The following is a 13,979-nucleotide window of genomic DNA, read 5'->3' as shown; positions in this document are numbered from 1 at the left end:
CTTGGCTGCCTGAACTGTAAAATGGGGAAAATAACATCATATACAAAGCAAGGCTGTTGTTAAGATCAAATGAGACAGAATTTGTAAAACACTTAGCACAGAGCCTGGTAAATGTTTATTCCCTTCCTTGATATTGTTCAGACTTCAGCAAATTTGCAGGTCATAAGAGGTAAGACAGAAAATAAGATGGAGAACCAAGTCATCTTTGGTCATATTTTTACCTTGTACAGAGTCATCCTCTTTCAAATGTGGAGTGGATCATTTTACACCGTGTAAAAGACATCCGGTTTTGAATGGGCCCATTTACAGTCACCATTAGTAAAGCTGAAGCCTCACATGGAGAGGATTCAATCCCAGACAGGAAAAAGGGCCAAAAGGGGGAAAAAAAAAAAAAAAAAAAAAACACCCAAACCCTCTGATTTCCTGCCTCCTCTCTTGGAAGTGACAAGCCTCAGACCGTAGGTCTTGAGGGAGCAGAATTAGAGTCTCTGTTCTTTCTGGAAAAACACAGCAGTATCACAACCAAGGCCTGCTGCTGAGCCTGAAGCTACAGGCGATGGAGTCTTCAGCTGACCCTCAGGGAGCAAGCTCAAGGCATCTGGCAGATTAACCTATCCAGCAGAGACATCGTTACCTAGAAGAGAAAGTCCAACTGAGTAGCCTGTCCAACAGAGATGCCATGTTCTGTAAGGAGCAAACCAGTCTGGGAGTAGAGCAGCCCACCCGAAAGACACTTTTCTTTGTGAGGAGCAAGTTCAGCCCAGTGACCCGCCTAAAGCAGGTCCCATTTCCAGGAGTAAATACTATAGGACTTTGATGAAGAAGGTATATTGAGGCTCTGCATTTGCAGACTGTGAGCTGTCTTTGGGGCATGTGTTCCTCACACATACGCCTCAACTCCCACTGTATTTGAAGGTTGTGATCACTCTTTTCCCACACATGGTATGTATTGTGAGAGTGTGGGTTTCGGGTTTGGAGGGGGAACGTTTTCTAACTCTGCTCTTGTTGTGCCATTTGAGTAAAATGCCTTTGCTAAGAGCTAAAAGAGACAACTGGCTAATTATTTGTTGCAAAAATATCAGTGGGGGCTCGTGAGCCATAGTTTTGAAATGATGGAGGCACAGGATGCATATCTGAACCCTGAGATTACTCATGTTTTTGGAGACTCAATCTGTATGTTCAAATGCAAATTGTGGGATTAGCAGAGAAAGGATGCTACGAATTCTAAATTGAGTATTGCCCTTGGTTGACATATCTCTCCATTTGGCAAGGAACACACATACATAACTAATCAAAACAATTTTCCATATGTACTATGTCCAAATGTGTATGTCTCATTTGGTAGGCTGAATTAATTCCTTCTCTACCCAGAGATAGATATTATTATTATTATTATTATGGCCCATCTCTTTCATTTTGGGGTAAATAAGGCAGAAGAGGAGCAGAGAAGTCTAAGTGACACAGCAAATAAACAAATGAAAGAATAAATTTTAAAAGATGATACTAAAAAGATGGATCCATACTCTCTTAACTTTAGGAGTAAAGATATCACTCTACTTGATCAGAATTTCAATAACTCAAAAGAAACATGAGATGCACAAATTTAGAGCCATCTCCACTCCAAATGCTCATATATACTATTTGTACCCAAACTGTGGCAGAGTCTTCCAAGTTTGCACTGGTCTAATCAACCACAGCTGGTTCAATCACACCGTATCTTGTCTTTGACATAGGGATATCATTTTTTTCTTCTTTGAGAACTAAGGATTAGTGGTTTATTTAATATATGTTAGACATATAATAAATATTCTTTATTTCAAAAAGCAATTAGTCCAGTATGTTCTTGCTCCTAAACTTATTTGCATTTCAACCAGGGACTATTATAGAAACTGAATATGTCCTCATTTCCTTAGTTCTCACATAGGGTCTTATTGTGTTTGGTTGGGTGCAACTGAAGGAGTTTTAGGGATACTGACTGACCATCAGGGATTTAATAAGCCTTGACAAGGATTTTCTTGCCCTGAAGTCAAGTGGTTGGTTTGGACCAGGGATATAGAACTGGTACCAAATAATCAATAGAAAAAACTTAATCTGATACTAGAAGACTTCTTCTTTATAATTTAGCTTGCCATCTGAGTGTGGCAGCTTATAACCCAAGGTTATACTTTAAAGAACTTTTCTCTCTCCCTTACCAGTCCCTGAGGAGGTGGTCCTGAAAGACCAAGGAGCGAAAGCCCAGCAGATGGTAGCAGAGAATGGCCTAGTTCTCCGAAATGCCTAACAGAGATGACAAGATGAAGCAGAAAGATGCAGTGGCCGATTCTGAACTTGCTGCCCAGTGGAAAAGGCAGCCGTGGCACCTGATGAGATGACTGGCAGAGAGCAGTGACATAACGACACTGCAGACACAAGTCTTTCTGCAGTGAGGAGAGCATCAGCTGCTCCAATACAATGTGCGCCCTCTGCTCATGAGCCCTGGTCCACAGGTACCTATGATGTAAGTACTCCCATTTATGTCCCCTAGTCATACGTGTTCTGTGGTGTGTGATGCGTCACTGATGGGAAAATCTATCAAAAAAAGACATGGGAGAGTCTACCAAAAAAAAGACATGGGAGAGTCTTCTGTTGTCCCCTAACTTACTATGCTACAATAAAATCATAAAAATAAACAGCTTGATCAACATAATGTCCAACCAGCATTCCAGAGTGCCAATGGTGAAGTATGCTGCCCACTCCTGCCAAAAAGGTGATGGATTCCAGAAGCAGAATGAGAAAATACTTTTCAGGTCATTGACAATATAGGGATCTATTTTGCTTAGTTATGTATATTCTTTTTTCTTTTCTTTCTTTTCTTTTCTTTTTTAAGACAATAAGGGTTAAGTGATTTGCCCAGGTCACACAGCTAGTAAATGTCTGAGGCTGAACTTGAACTCAGATCCTCTTAACTCCAGGTTCAATCTCTATCTAATACATCCCTTAATTGCCCTGATTATGTAATTACAAGGATTTTTGTCTTTTTTTTTTTAATCAACTGAGGGGATAAGAAGAAGAAAAAATAAATGCTTTTTAATTGAAAAATGAGATAAAAGCATTTTTTATTGTAGTGACTTAATTTTTTTTTTTGCTTTAAATTAATATTTTCTTTAGTCAGGTAAGAAGAAACTCAATAGTAGGGTTTGTGAGTGAGTATTCACCTATAGGCTCATACCTAGAATAGCTTTCTGGGGGCCTGTGTATGAAGGGGTACCACTTTGCTGGCTTCCCAAGCTCCCCTTATGCCAGGCAAATCCCCAAAGCTTTAAGTTTCTGCTTTGTCACTTAAGTTACTATTTACAAGGGCCCAGTGTCACAGAGCTAGCGGGGTTCATGAGTGAATGTTCACCTATAGTATCACACTTGGAGTAACTTTCTGGGGGCCTATATATGAAGGGGCATCACAAGCTAACTCCCCAAGTTCCTCTTATGCCAGGCAAATCCCCAAAGCTTAAAGTTTCTGATTTCTCCTTAAGTTACTATTTAGAAGGGTCCAGGATCACACAGCTAGTAAGTGCCTGAGGTTTCTCTGAATCCAGGGCCAGTATTCTATCCACTGTATAAGCTAGTTGTCCTAACGAGTATTTTTGATGAATATTTCATTATATAAAGATTGAATTCATACCGTTAGCTTCAGGATGTTTTCTGGGAGATAAGTCATTTTGGCTCCTTGGTCTTGTCCCAGATATAGTTCTTCTAAAGATTCAATTAGCAAGATTTCCTCTGGAAACGCACTGAAATTATTTCCAGTTAGACTAAGAGCCTTCAGTTTGACAAGATTGAATACTTCTTGAGGCATCTAGAGGGATTTTTTTAAAAAGTAAAGTTGTCAAAATTGAACACACTAGAAAATCAAAAGGACTTTGCTTTTGAAACAAACTATTACTAATCAATAGAATTCAGAGACAAATCAATATCTTCCTGGATCAAATATATTTGCACACCCCATGGGATGATGAGTCAGCTACAGGTGGGAACACAAAGTTTATTTTTGTGTCCTGGAAGCTTATTTATGGCGGTGTAAGAAAATAACCTAGAAAAGTCTATGCTAGTGATGGCCCATAATCATCTTGGTCACAAAGGTCAGGGAGATAAAGCAGAGTGGGAGAAATCGAAAATCACAGAGCTCAGGTCTGAATCTGAACTCTGTCACGAGATCTCAGCTTCCTCTCTATAAAATAGGGGCAGCCTTTTCCAGATCCAATAGATCTGGCCATGATGTTATGGGCTCAGCCCTTTAAAAGTCTTAGCAAAGTGAGAAATCTGTACCTGACGTATGTTATTGTCATCCAGAGACAGCATCTCCAGGTTCTTCAAAGCGCAGACCTCTAGAGGGAAACGTTCCAAGTAATTCTGACTCAGATCCAAAAGAGTGACATTGAGTAGGCGTTTAAAGGAGCGACGCAGAGATTTCAGGCAGGTGTTCTTCATGTACAGGAGATGGAGCAGCGTCCACTTGCAGATCAGCTTGGGCACTTTCTCCAGGCAGTTTCCCGAAAGACCCAGTTCCGTTATTTCGGTCAGTTCTTTGAGGGTCGAAGGGAGGTTGTGCAGGAAGTTATTGGAGACATCCAAGACTATTAATTTGTTACAGCTTCCCAAAGTGTCAGGGAGGAATGATACACAGTTGGAAGCGATGAAGAATTTCTCCAGATTTACGAGCTCGCTGATCTCGTCGGGGATGAAAGGGATCTGGTTTTGCTCCAGGTCTAGGATCTCCAGGTTGTAAAGAACACAGAGCTCTTGAGGAAATTCTTCAAATTTATTGTTCTGTAGGTAGAGCTCTTTGAGTTTGGTCTGGTTGACAATCTCTTTGGGTAGAGACTTCAGCTTATTGTGAGACAGTCCCAGCAACTCCAGGTGGTGTAGACACTTACAGAGCTGGATGGGGAAATTCTCCATTTGGACTTTATAAAGCCGAAGCTGTCGAAGAGCCCGCAGGTGGGAAAGGACAAGCAAAGAGCTGGGAACCAGAGGATTGCTGCTAAGATCCAGACTTTGAAGATGAGTCAGTTCTCCAAGGTCCTTGCAAATGAGTCTTATTTCATTGTTGTTTAAATAGAGAATCTTTAGATTGGTGAGACCACGGATTTCTTTAGCAATTCCTTCAATCACGTTATTTTCCAAGTGCACTTCTTCCAGCTCCCAAAGTTCCAGAACAGAAGATGGGATAAAGGTGAGGTTTTTATTCGAAGCATCCATGAAATATTTTTTGTCACCTACTCGTTCTGGTGGGGGCTCTGGAACCTTTAGTGTGGAAGCTTTTTGTTTTTGGGACATAAGTTTCAAGACATGGTCTGCAAACATCTTGGTAGCAGAGTTATGAAGCCCAAATATTCAGAATCTAAAGCAATGCAAGATGAAGAAAAAATAAACAAACCAGAATTGAACTTTCAGTAAACTTCCACTGTAGAAAATTGCCCTTCTACCACATTCCCCAAATGTGGCTTTCTGAACTCACTTCATCCTTCCAGAGACAAAACATTTATTGTGCGTGGAATAGACCATTGGCCGGGAATAAGGAAAACCTAATTTTGAATTTGACCTCAGATATTCACAAATTGTGACTGCGTGTTAGTTATCCTTCTCTCGATTTCTTTAGCTATAAAATCAGGATGGTAATAGCACCTCACTCTCTCAGGACCAAGTGGGATAGAATGTGAAGTGCTTTGCCTACCTTAAAGCACTAAATAAATTATTATTATTAACTTTAGAAAACAACTCATTCCATTTTGGGGAACAACTCTAATTATTAAGCACTTCTATTTTATATTTATCCTTTTTGCACGGTCTGTCTGGTCAAAATCTGCCTCCCCATCACTTGAACCCATCTGTCCCATCACTGATGTCTGGAGCTACAGAATCTTTCTCCATATCCAAACATAAAAATACAGCTTTCACAAGACTCCCTCTATCTATTCTGTAGAAATATGAAACAGGACTTGTAATTTCATGTTTTGGCCAGCTTCGTTCTTGCCACTCCCCACATAACCTGAAAAACTCTCATCTCAACTTCTTGGATTTTCTACTCCTTCAAGGTTTTGCTTAGCACCACCTCAAACTCAACAACCCCCTCCAAAAAAAAAAATTCTGTTGTACTCATTTTTTGCTTCATTTGTATTTACTGATCCAACCAGTCAATGTAAGCTCCTTGTCTTTTCCCAGAATTTAGCACACTGCCTGCATACAGTAGGTACTTAATAAATGTTCCGTGAATTGCACTGACTTAAGTGTTAGACAAAGTAAAATTACAATTCAGCCCACTGGCAGGGTCATTAAAATCATAGTTAAATCACAGAATTTAATTTTGAAACAAATTCAAATGTAATTAAAGCCTAATTACATACAAGGGCAGCTAGTATAGAGTGCTGGGTCTAGAGTCAGGAAGGCTCATTTTCCTGAGTTCAAATGTGGCTACAGACACTCTCTAGCTATATGACTCTGGTCATCCTGTTTGCCTCAGTTTTCTTCTCTGTCAAATGAGATGAAGAAGGAAATGGCCAACCACTCCAGTAAGTCTGTCAAAAAAATCCCAAATATGGTCACAAAAAGTCAGACATGACAGAATGATTGAACAACAGTAATATGCAAAGGATGTTGGGATTCTGGGGATGCAGGGATAACAAGGAACCCAACCTGGCCCCAGAGATAATTTACTGGGAGTGAGTAAGGAGAGATAGTCTGAATGCCAGTGTAACACAAGGAAGGGAGCAGAGTAGACAAAGGGGACATCTGGCCAAAATGAGCTAAAATCCTTTCAGCTCCCCTAGCCAAAATGAACTAAAATCCTTTCAGCTAAGCCACCAAAAAAAAAGGCTCATCACACAGTTTTGGTAATCCCCCAGTGAGGCCTTAAAGAGAACAAAATAAGCATTTCTATAGCACCTACTGTATGCTATATGTTATTTCATTTTATTCTCCCAACAACCGTGGGAGGAAAATAGTTATTATCCCCATTCTGCAGGTGAGAAAACAGAGGCAAACCCAGGGACCTGCCCACAATCACACAGCTAGCAAACATCTGAGGCTCTGTTTGAACTCTGGTCTTCCAGACTATAGGACTTGGTCACTAGTTGCCTGGTAAGACGAGGATTTCAGCTGGCAGAAGTATGAGGGAAACTCATGTTTGGAAAGAGCACTTCTGTGCACACACAGCCGCCTGGGAGAGGAGCCTCCTGGTCAGGCTGAAGAGCAGAATATGAAGGTCAGAAGTGTGGAAGGAGATCACCCTGCCACAGCAAACCAATGAGACTGTGGCTGGCTCTCAAAACCTGAGACAAGATGCAGGCAAGAGTGAACCACATAGGATCCTGATGGGATCGTTTGGGGTGCCAGAAGCCATTCCCTTCCCTCTGACAGCACTTCAAATTCTTGCAGTCAGGGGCCATATCTGGGGGTCTCCCCAGGACAAGAGGGACACAAAGGTTGGCTGTCTTCTAGAATCAATGGAGAAATTGCCTTCTCACCTTGATCTCATTTATGCATACAGGAAGCAGATACTCTTTCTACTCCTCTACCCCTTTCCTTCTCCCAGAATCTAGGACTTTGCCCCTGAGTCCCCTTAATTTTCCACAGCCACAATACTCTTTCCTGGCCTCGGTGCTCGAGCAGGTATCCTCCCATGCGCTATCCTTTCCAAACTCCCTTTGTGTGTAGTCTTTCCGAATTAGAATGGAAACTCCTTGAAACTAGCTTACTTTCTTGTTTTGGTATCACAGGTGCTTAGTACTATCCTTGGCAAGTAGTAAGTGCTAATAATTGCTCCAGCCATAGACCTATCATCCCTCTAACTATTTATCTCAATCACCTGTCATTTATCTGAATAGTTATCTACCTGAGTATTGATCTAACTAGTTGGCTCTGAATAGCCATCTATCTGTATCTGTCCAGCTACTCAGCCATTTATATAGCCATCTGAGTATCTGTGTCTATCACAGAGCATGTATCTATATTTTTCATCCATCTAGTCTTTACCTACCATTAACTATATCTATCCATCCATATCTACTAATCTATCATGTTTCTATAATCATGTGTCTGTATTTTCTTTTATCTATATCGATCAATCATCTGCATATCTATATCCACCCATATGTATTTATTTATCCTCCATATCTACCCATATGCATAGAAGATCAATCTTCTATGTCTTTTTTCTGAGTTCAAATGTCTTTATCTCTATCCATCCATATCTACTAATCCATCATTGATCTGTATCTATGAATATCTTCTATATTCATCCATATCTATTGATCACCCATGTGTATCTATTATCAGCTTCCTGTCTATCTTTTATTATATCTAGTCATCAATCATCTTCATGCCTATATCTATTCACTGACACCTACTTATCCTCTCTATCAATTATCTATCTGCATATCTACATCTACCCACCTACCTCATTTATTTTCATCTATATCTAGCAATCATCTGCATGTCTATATCTATCCATCCATATCTGTAGCTATAATCATTTGTTTCATCTATTATCTATATTTATCAATCATTTGCATATCCCTATCTATCCATCCGTATCTTTTTATTTATCCCCCATATCTATCAATCTTCCATCAATCATTTGCATATCCATATCTATTTTCTTACCCTTCCTATTTATTAATCTTCTATGAATCCTTTGCATGTCTACATCTACCCATCCACCTCATTTATTTATCCTAGTCTATATTTATCCATCCATGTCTACTAATCAATTATCTATCTATCTCTATAATCATCTGTCTATATCTTCTATTATCTGCCCATGTCTATGAATCATACCAACAATAAATCAATCCCTTTGGCTCAAGGACTTTACATTCTCGGGAAGGAGACAAAATGGGAACAGAGATAGATTAGATACAAAATATATACAAAATGAATACAAAGCAATTGTGAAGTTGGGAGAGGATAGGAAAATCATTGACCCATTCATGGGGTTGCAGCCAGAGGGTACAGTAGCTAAAGTGAGGGTCTGGAATCTGGAAGATCTGAGTTCAAATGTGACCTTAGATCTTTAAGTAGCTCTAAGTGATCCTTCATTTCAGTTTGCCTCAGTTTCCTCATTTGTAAAATGGGAATAACAACCTTTCTCCCAATGTTGTTTTAAGGATTAAATGAGATAAGGATGGCTAAAAAAGTTTAGCAAAGTGCCTGGTATAGTAGGTGCTTGTATAAATATTAATCTATTGCTATTGTTGTGAGCGTTATTGTCAGCCATGTGATCTTGAGCAAATCACTTAACCCGTTTGCCTCAGTTTCCTCATCTGTAAAATGGAGATAATATCGTGGGCGTTCAAAGGAGAAAATCTTTGTAAAACGCTTAGCATAGCACCTGGCACATAGTAGGTACTATATAAATATTAGTTTTTATTAATGGTATAACTTTGAAAAATCACTTCTGTTTCCGTTTCCTCCTCTGTAAAGTGGGGCCAGTATCGCAGTGAGGATTGTGAGGGGGGGAGTGTGCCTGGCACACAGTAGGTGCTTTATGGAGAGTGCTATCCATCACCATCACACCGTGTACTTCGGTCTCCAAGACTTAACCACTGACTACAGCTATCTCGGCCGCCTTTCCCCTTCCCAAAGGAGTGAGACACTGGTCCTCCAAGCCTCGGCGACCATGCCCCCAGGGGGGAAATTAGAACTCGTGGCCTCACTGCGGAGCTCTGCGCCGGGCACCACGCGGCCCCCTGAAGGGCGCGAGCCCCCGCGACTCCGGGCCTGCCCCACCCCCTGCTGGTGGCAAGGCGCCGCGCACCACGCACTTTCCCCCCGGGGCCTCCGGGACTCAGGCTGGGACCGGGTGGGATAGGGTGGGGATGAGGCGGGGCGCGCGCCTCTTTTACCCTTCTCGCTCAGGCTGCTGCGCAGGCCCAGTGCTCAGGAGGAAAACTGAGGGGCAGGGAGGAAGGGGGAGAGCGGAGTGGGGGTGTCTCGCGGGAGAAGCCTCCGCAGGGAGAAGCCGCCGGCGGTGGGGCGGGACGTGAGGACGCTCCCTGCGGCCTTTGGCAAGACTTCCGCGGGCTCGCGGAAAGATTCGCTCTTGGGGCCTTGGTAACTCCCGCTTCCGTCCAGGCCATGTTTAGAGGCGCACGTGGCTCCGTCCCTCTTTACAGAGGGGGTGGGGAGAGGTGGAAAGATGGAAAGGGATGAGAGCGCGTGCGCGAAGCCGCTAGGTTGTCGTAACAACCGCCCGTTTTCTCCAGCCATCCCCGAACCTGCGCAGCCACGCCCACATAACCCCCGAGGGTAGGATTGGATGTTAGAGAGCTCTCCCTCCCCTGGGGGCGGGGCCGAGTTATTGCTTGGAGGTTGCTATGGTGCCCAGCGATGAGCACCAGGACCTGGCAGATCGGGAAAAATGGAGGGCTTCTACTTCACCCCATTGCCGATGGAAGGTAGGTCGAGTGCCAAGCCAGTCCTCCTTCCTCGCACACCTGAGGGGAGGGGAGAGAGGACAGCCGGGGACCTTGACCTTGACCTTGCCCCTTCCTCCTAGTTCTAGCATGAAACGCTGGGCGGAGCCGTGGCGTCTCCCCACCCTCCTCTCGGCCGAGCACCTACTAGGTGCCTAATCCATGCAGGTGTAAGTGGAGCGACCCCCCTCCCCGCGGGTTCCCGAATCGGGCTGCCCCGGAGGAGCCTGGGGCCCCTTTCCCATCTAGCTCTAGGACAGAGTCGCGGCTCAGCCTCGGACCTCCGTGGTCGGCGCCAGCCCACCGCGTCTCCAAGCAGGTGCAGCACCGCGGGGTTCCTTACATCTTCTGAGCCCGCCCTTATGCCCCGGCTCCAAGAAGGAGCCCGCGTGGAAAAGGGCGTTTGGTCCTCTGTGATCTCACTGTGAGCAGCAAGATCAGCCCCAGCGCCCCCGGCCAGCCCCCTGCAAGCGGAGGCGTCCCCTTCCCCGCGGTTCGTCCTTAGCCAGCTGCTGCCCTTCCCCTGCAGCACCGGCCGTGCCTTGCACACAGCAAGTGCTTCATAAATGTTTATTAAAATCATTTAATTAAATGTCGTGTTACTGAAAAGAAGGTAAAGCTTTTAACCAGGGGAGAAAATTCTGGAGGGACGGCTTAGACTACAGGCGAAAGCTGAAATGGGCCTTCCTGACGCTCCTTATTAATCAGCGAGCATTGAGGATCTGCCTATAGTGAGGTCCTGGGATGAAACTGCTGCCCTTGGCTGTCCAAAAGGCCCGGGCCCACGTTCTGCCTGGATCTGGGAGCCAAAGTCCGCTGCAGCAGCCCTCCTAGAGAAATCTTGAACCCAGTGAATTAAAATACAATATACCACAGATTAGGTGACAGTGTTACTCTGTGGCTTGCTCCCACCATCACTGCTCCACAGCTCTCGGGGGTCCTTCCCTGCAAGTTCCCGTTCCTATGAAATCACCCCTCTGGCCCCAGGGGGCCTCAGCCTCTGCTTCCTAGTCTCTGCCATGGACTCATCCATTGTTTTTCTTAAACCGTGGGTTTGGGGCCCGGTGGTTGAATGGCGAGCTGAGCTTCTCTGCTTCCTTTCTGGCCATCAGCACTGACCACGGCCCACCAGAGAGTTCTCGCTAACCCTCTGGCCACCTAGCCACCCAAAAGGTCCTCTTCATCCATTTGGCTATTGCTGTGAATCCGATCTGTGCAAACCCTGGAGGGACTGAGGTGCCCACTGAGGACTCAGCACCCGGTTATCCTCTGGGGGACTCAGTCTGGTGGCTTCAGTGGGGGCCATGCACCCTCCCGGTGGCAGCCCCTTTGACGGGGATGGGAACGGGAATGAGGGGTTTTGTTTTATATCTCGAGAGTGATAGTCGGGATCGTTCAAAATTGTTATTTGATGGATAATCATGCATAATTAGCACATAAGATGAAAACTCCTTTCACTGCAAGTTGATAGGAAATCAATAAATCAACCAACCGGCATTTATTAAACACCCAGCACACATAGCCGGTCTCTGTGCCTGGCTCCCAACCGAATGTAAAGAATTAAAACTCCCTCCTCTGTAGGATCTTAGGTGCTATGGCAGAACTATATGTATCTGTGGGCATCCTCACACTCTGAGGGTGACGAGACTCCTGATTGGCTGGAGAGGAGAGGCCACAGCAGAAGGTGAAGGTGAAAACAGTGAATGACTAAGGGGAACCCTCAGAGTCTTTGGAATGGGGCAGGTATCTTGATTTCCAGCACCTGCACCCCCCAGAGTTTATGTAGAGTAAAGCCAGTCTTTGGCTGAGCTAAGGTTCCATCTCCCAAAGCAGAGCCAAGATGGGGAGTAAAGGCAGGAACTGGCCCAATCTCTCCCCCAAACTGCTCCAAGTGGCTTTAAATAATGACAACACAAATTTAAGAACATCAGATCAATCAAAAAAGACAGCAGAACATTTTCCAGCTGAAGACAACTTAGGTGGTCAGTAGAAAAGGTCTGTGGCAACAGAGTAGGAGTCAGATGTACAGTGTCATTGCAGGACGGCTGTGCACAGTGCAGCCGTGGCACTAGCTTCAGCATCTGCGAAGCTGTGACTTTAGCACACTAGTGGGACAGGGACATTCTTCCCAGTGGTTCAAAGGCAGAAAAGAAAGCTTGTGGTCAGGTTCCTAGAAGGATTTCTGAAAATAGCCTCACAAAAGCCCTGAAGCTTGGGATAGTGTACCCTCCATCCTAGAAACAGAACCCTACTTTTTACAAAGTTAAAAGCTGAAAAATAGCCTAGAAAAATGATCAGACAACAGAAAAGAATTCTGATCTTTGAAAGTTACTATGGCGACAAGAAAGATCAAAACACACACCCAGAAGAAATCAAAACTTTTACATCCAAAGCCTCCAAGAAAAATAAGAATCGATTTCAGGCTGTGGGAGAACTCAAAAGGGATTATGAAAATCAAATAAGAGATAAAGGAAAAAATTAGGGAAAGAATTGAGAGTGGTATGAAATACAAAAAGCTAATGAGAAGAATGCCTTAAAATTGGTCAAATGGGAAAGGAGATACACAAGCTCATTGAGGAAAATAATTCTTTAAAAATTAGAATTGAGCAAATGAAAGCTAATGACTTTATGAGAAATTGAGATATAATTAAGCAAAACAATAAAAAAAGAAAACATAGAAAACAATGTGAAATACCTCATTGGAAAAATTGATCTGGAATATGAGAAATCAAGATATAATTAAGCAAAACAAAAAAAAAATAAAACATAGAAAACAATGTGAGATATCTCATTGGAAAAATTGACCTGGAAAATAGATCCAGGAGAAATAAGTAAAAAATTATTGATATATCTGACAGCCATGAGCAAAAAAAAAAAAAAAAGAGCCTGGATATCATTTTTCAAGAAATTATCAGGAAAACTATCCTCATATTCTAGAACCAGAGGGTAAAATAGAAACTGTAAGAATCCATCTCTCACACTAAGGACAGAGTCTCCTTTATTCTGATGTATTCCTGTGGCTTCCCCCTTCATGTTTATAACTTGCTTTGAGCTATGATTGCTCTCAATTCTTGACTGTCTTTTAGGCATATGGGGAGAAGGGGAGCCTCCATTGTTACCTTCCTCCAGGTCTGGGGCATAACCGCTTCTCCCACATCTTCCTTCTCCAAAATTGGTCTGAAAAAGAGTCCATGGGCTTCAACTAACCACCCAAGGAGTCTATGGCACAAAGAAGGTTAAGAAAAAAACCCTGGTCTGCTGAGACCTCAAATGTTAAGGTCCCTCTCCTCCGTGTACCACTCCATACTGAGAAATCAGAATCTTTTTTAGCATTTACTTTGTCCTAGGCACTGGGACTATTAAAAAAAAATCCCTATCCCTTGTTTATATTTCAACAGGGTAAACAATATGTGTACTCATGCCCACCCTAGGGAGCCAGAGATTGTGATGGTTGTCAGAGAAAAAGAAGCCCAGTCTTTGCTGAAGAAACTCCTCTTTGGTCTTACACACACACACACACACACACACACA

General features: G+C 43.4%; 2 protein-coding genes across 4 annotated transcripts in view; one reads left to right on the top strand and one right to left on the bottom strand.

The window, feature by feature from the left end:
- The window catches only part of LRRIQ4 (leucine rich repeats and IQ motif containing 4), a 26,709-nt gene extending 12,730 nt beyond the window's left edge, over positions 1 to 13,979 (bottom strand). For both annotated transcript variants that reach the window (XR_007951598.1, XM_051983146.1), the window contains exons 1-3: positions 10,730 to 13,979; positions 4,303 to 5,377; positions 3,659 to 3,832 (exon numbers count right to left, since the gene is read on the bottom strand). Coding sequence is in view for 1 of the 2 variants with exons in the window: in XM_051983146.1 (XP_051839106.1) it covers positions 3,659 to 3,832; positions 4,303 to 5,340 (1,212 nt within the window). In the remaining variant the exon portion in view is untranslated. The remainder of the gene's footprint in view (positions 1 to 3,658; positions 3,833 to 4,302; positions 5,378 to 10,729) is intronic.
- The window catches only part of LRRC34 (leucine rich repeat containing 34), a 58,084-nt gene continuing 53,949 nt past the window's right edge, over positions 9,845 to 13,979 (top strand). For both annotated transcript variants that reach the window (XM_051983148.1, XM_051983147.1), the window contains exon 1: positions 9,845 to 10,430. In XM_051983148.1, coding sequence (XP_051839108.1) covers positions 10,394 to 10,430 — 37 coding nt within the window. In that variant the 5' untranslated portion in view covers positions 9,845 to 10,393. The remainder of the gene's footprint in view (positions 10,431 to 13,979) is intronic.

This window comes from Antechinus flavipes, chromosome 3 (genome assembly GCF_016432865.1).
Source record: "Antechinus flavipes isolate AdamAnt ecotype Samford, QLD, Australia chromosome 3, AdamAnt_v2, whole genome shotgun sequence".
In the NCBI taxonomy this organism is placed as follows: domain Eukaryota; kingdom Metazoa; phylum Chordata; class Mammalia; order Dasyuromorphia; family Dasyuridae; genus Antechinus; species Antechinus flavipes.
Note: the sequence above shows the minus strand (reverse complement) of the source record. Positions and strands in the feature narration are given on the sequence as shown.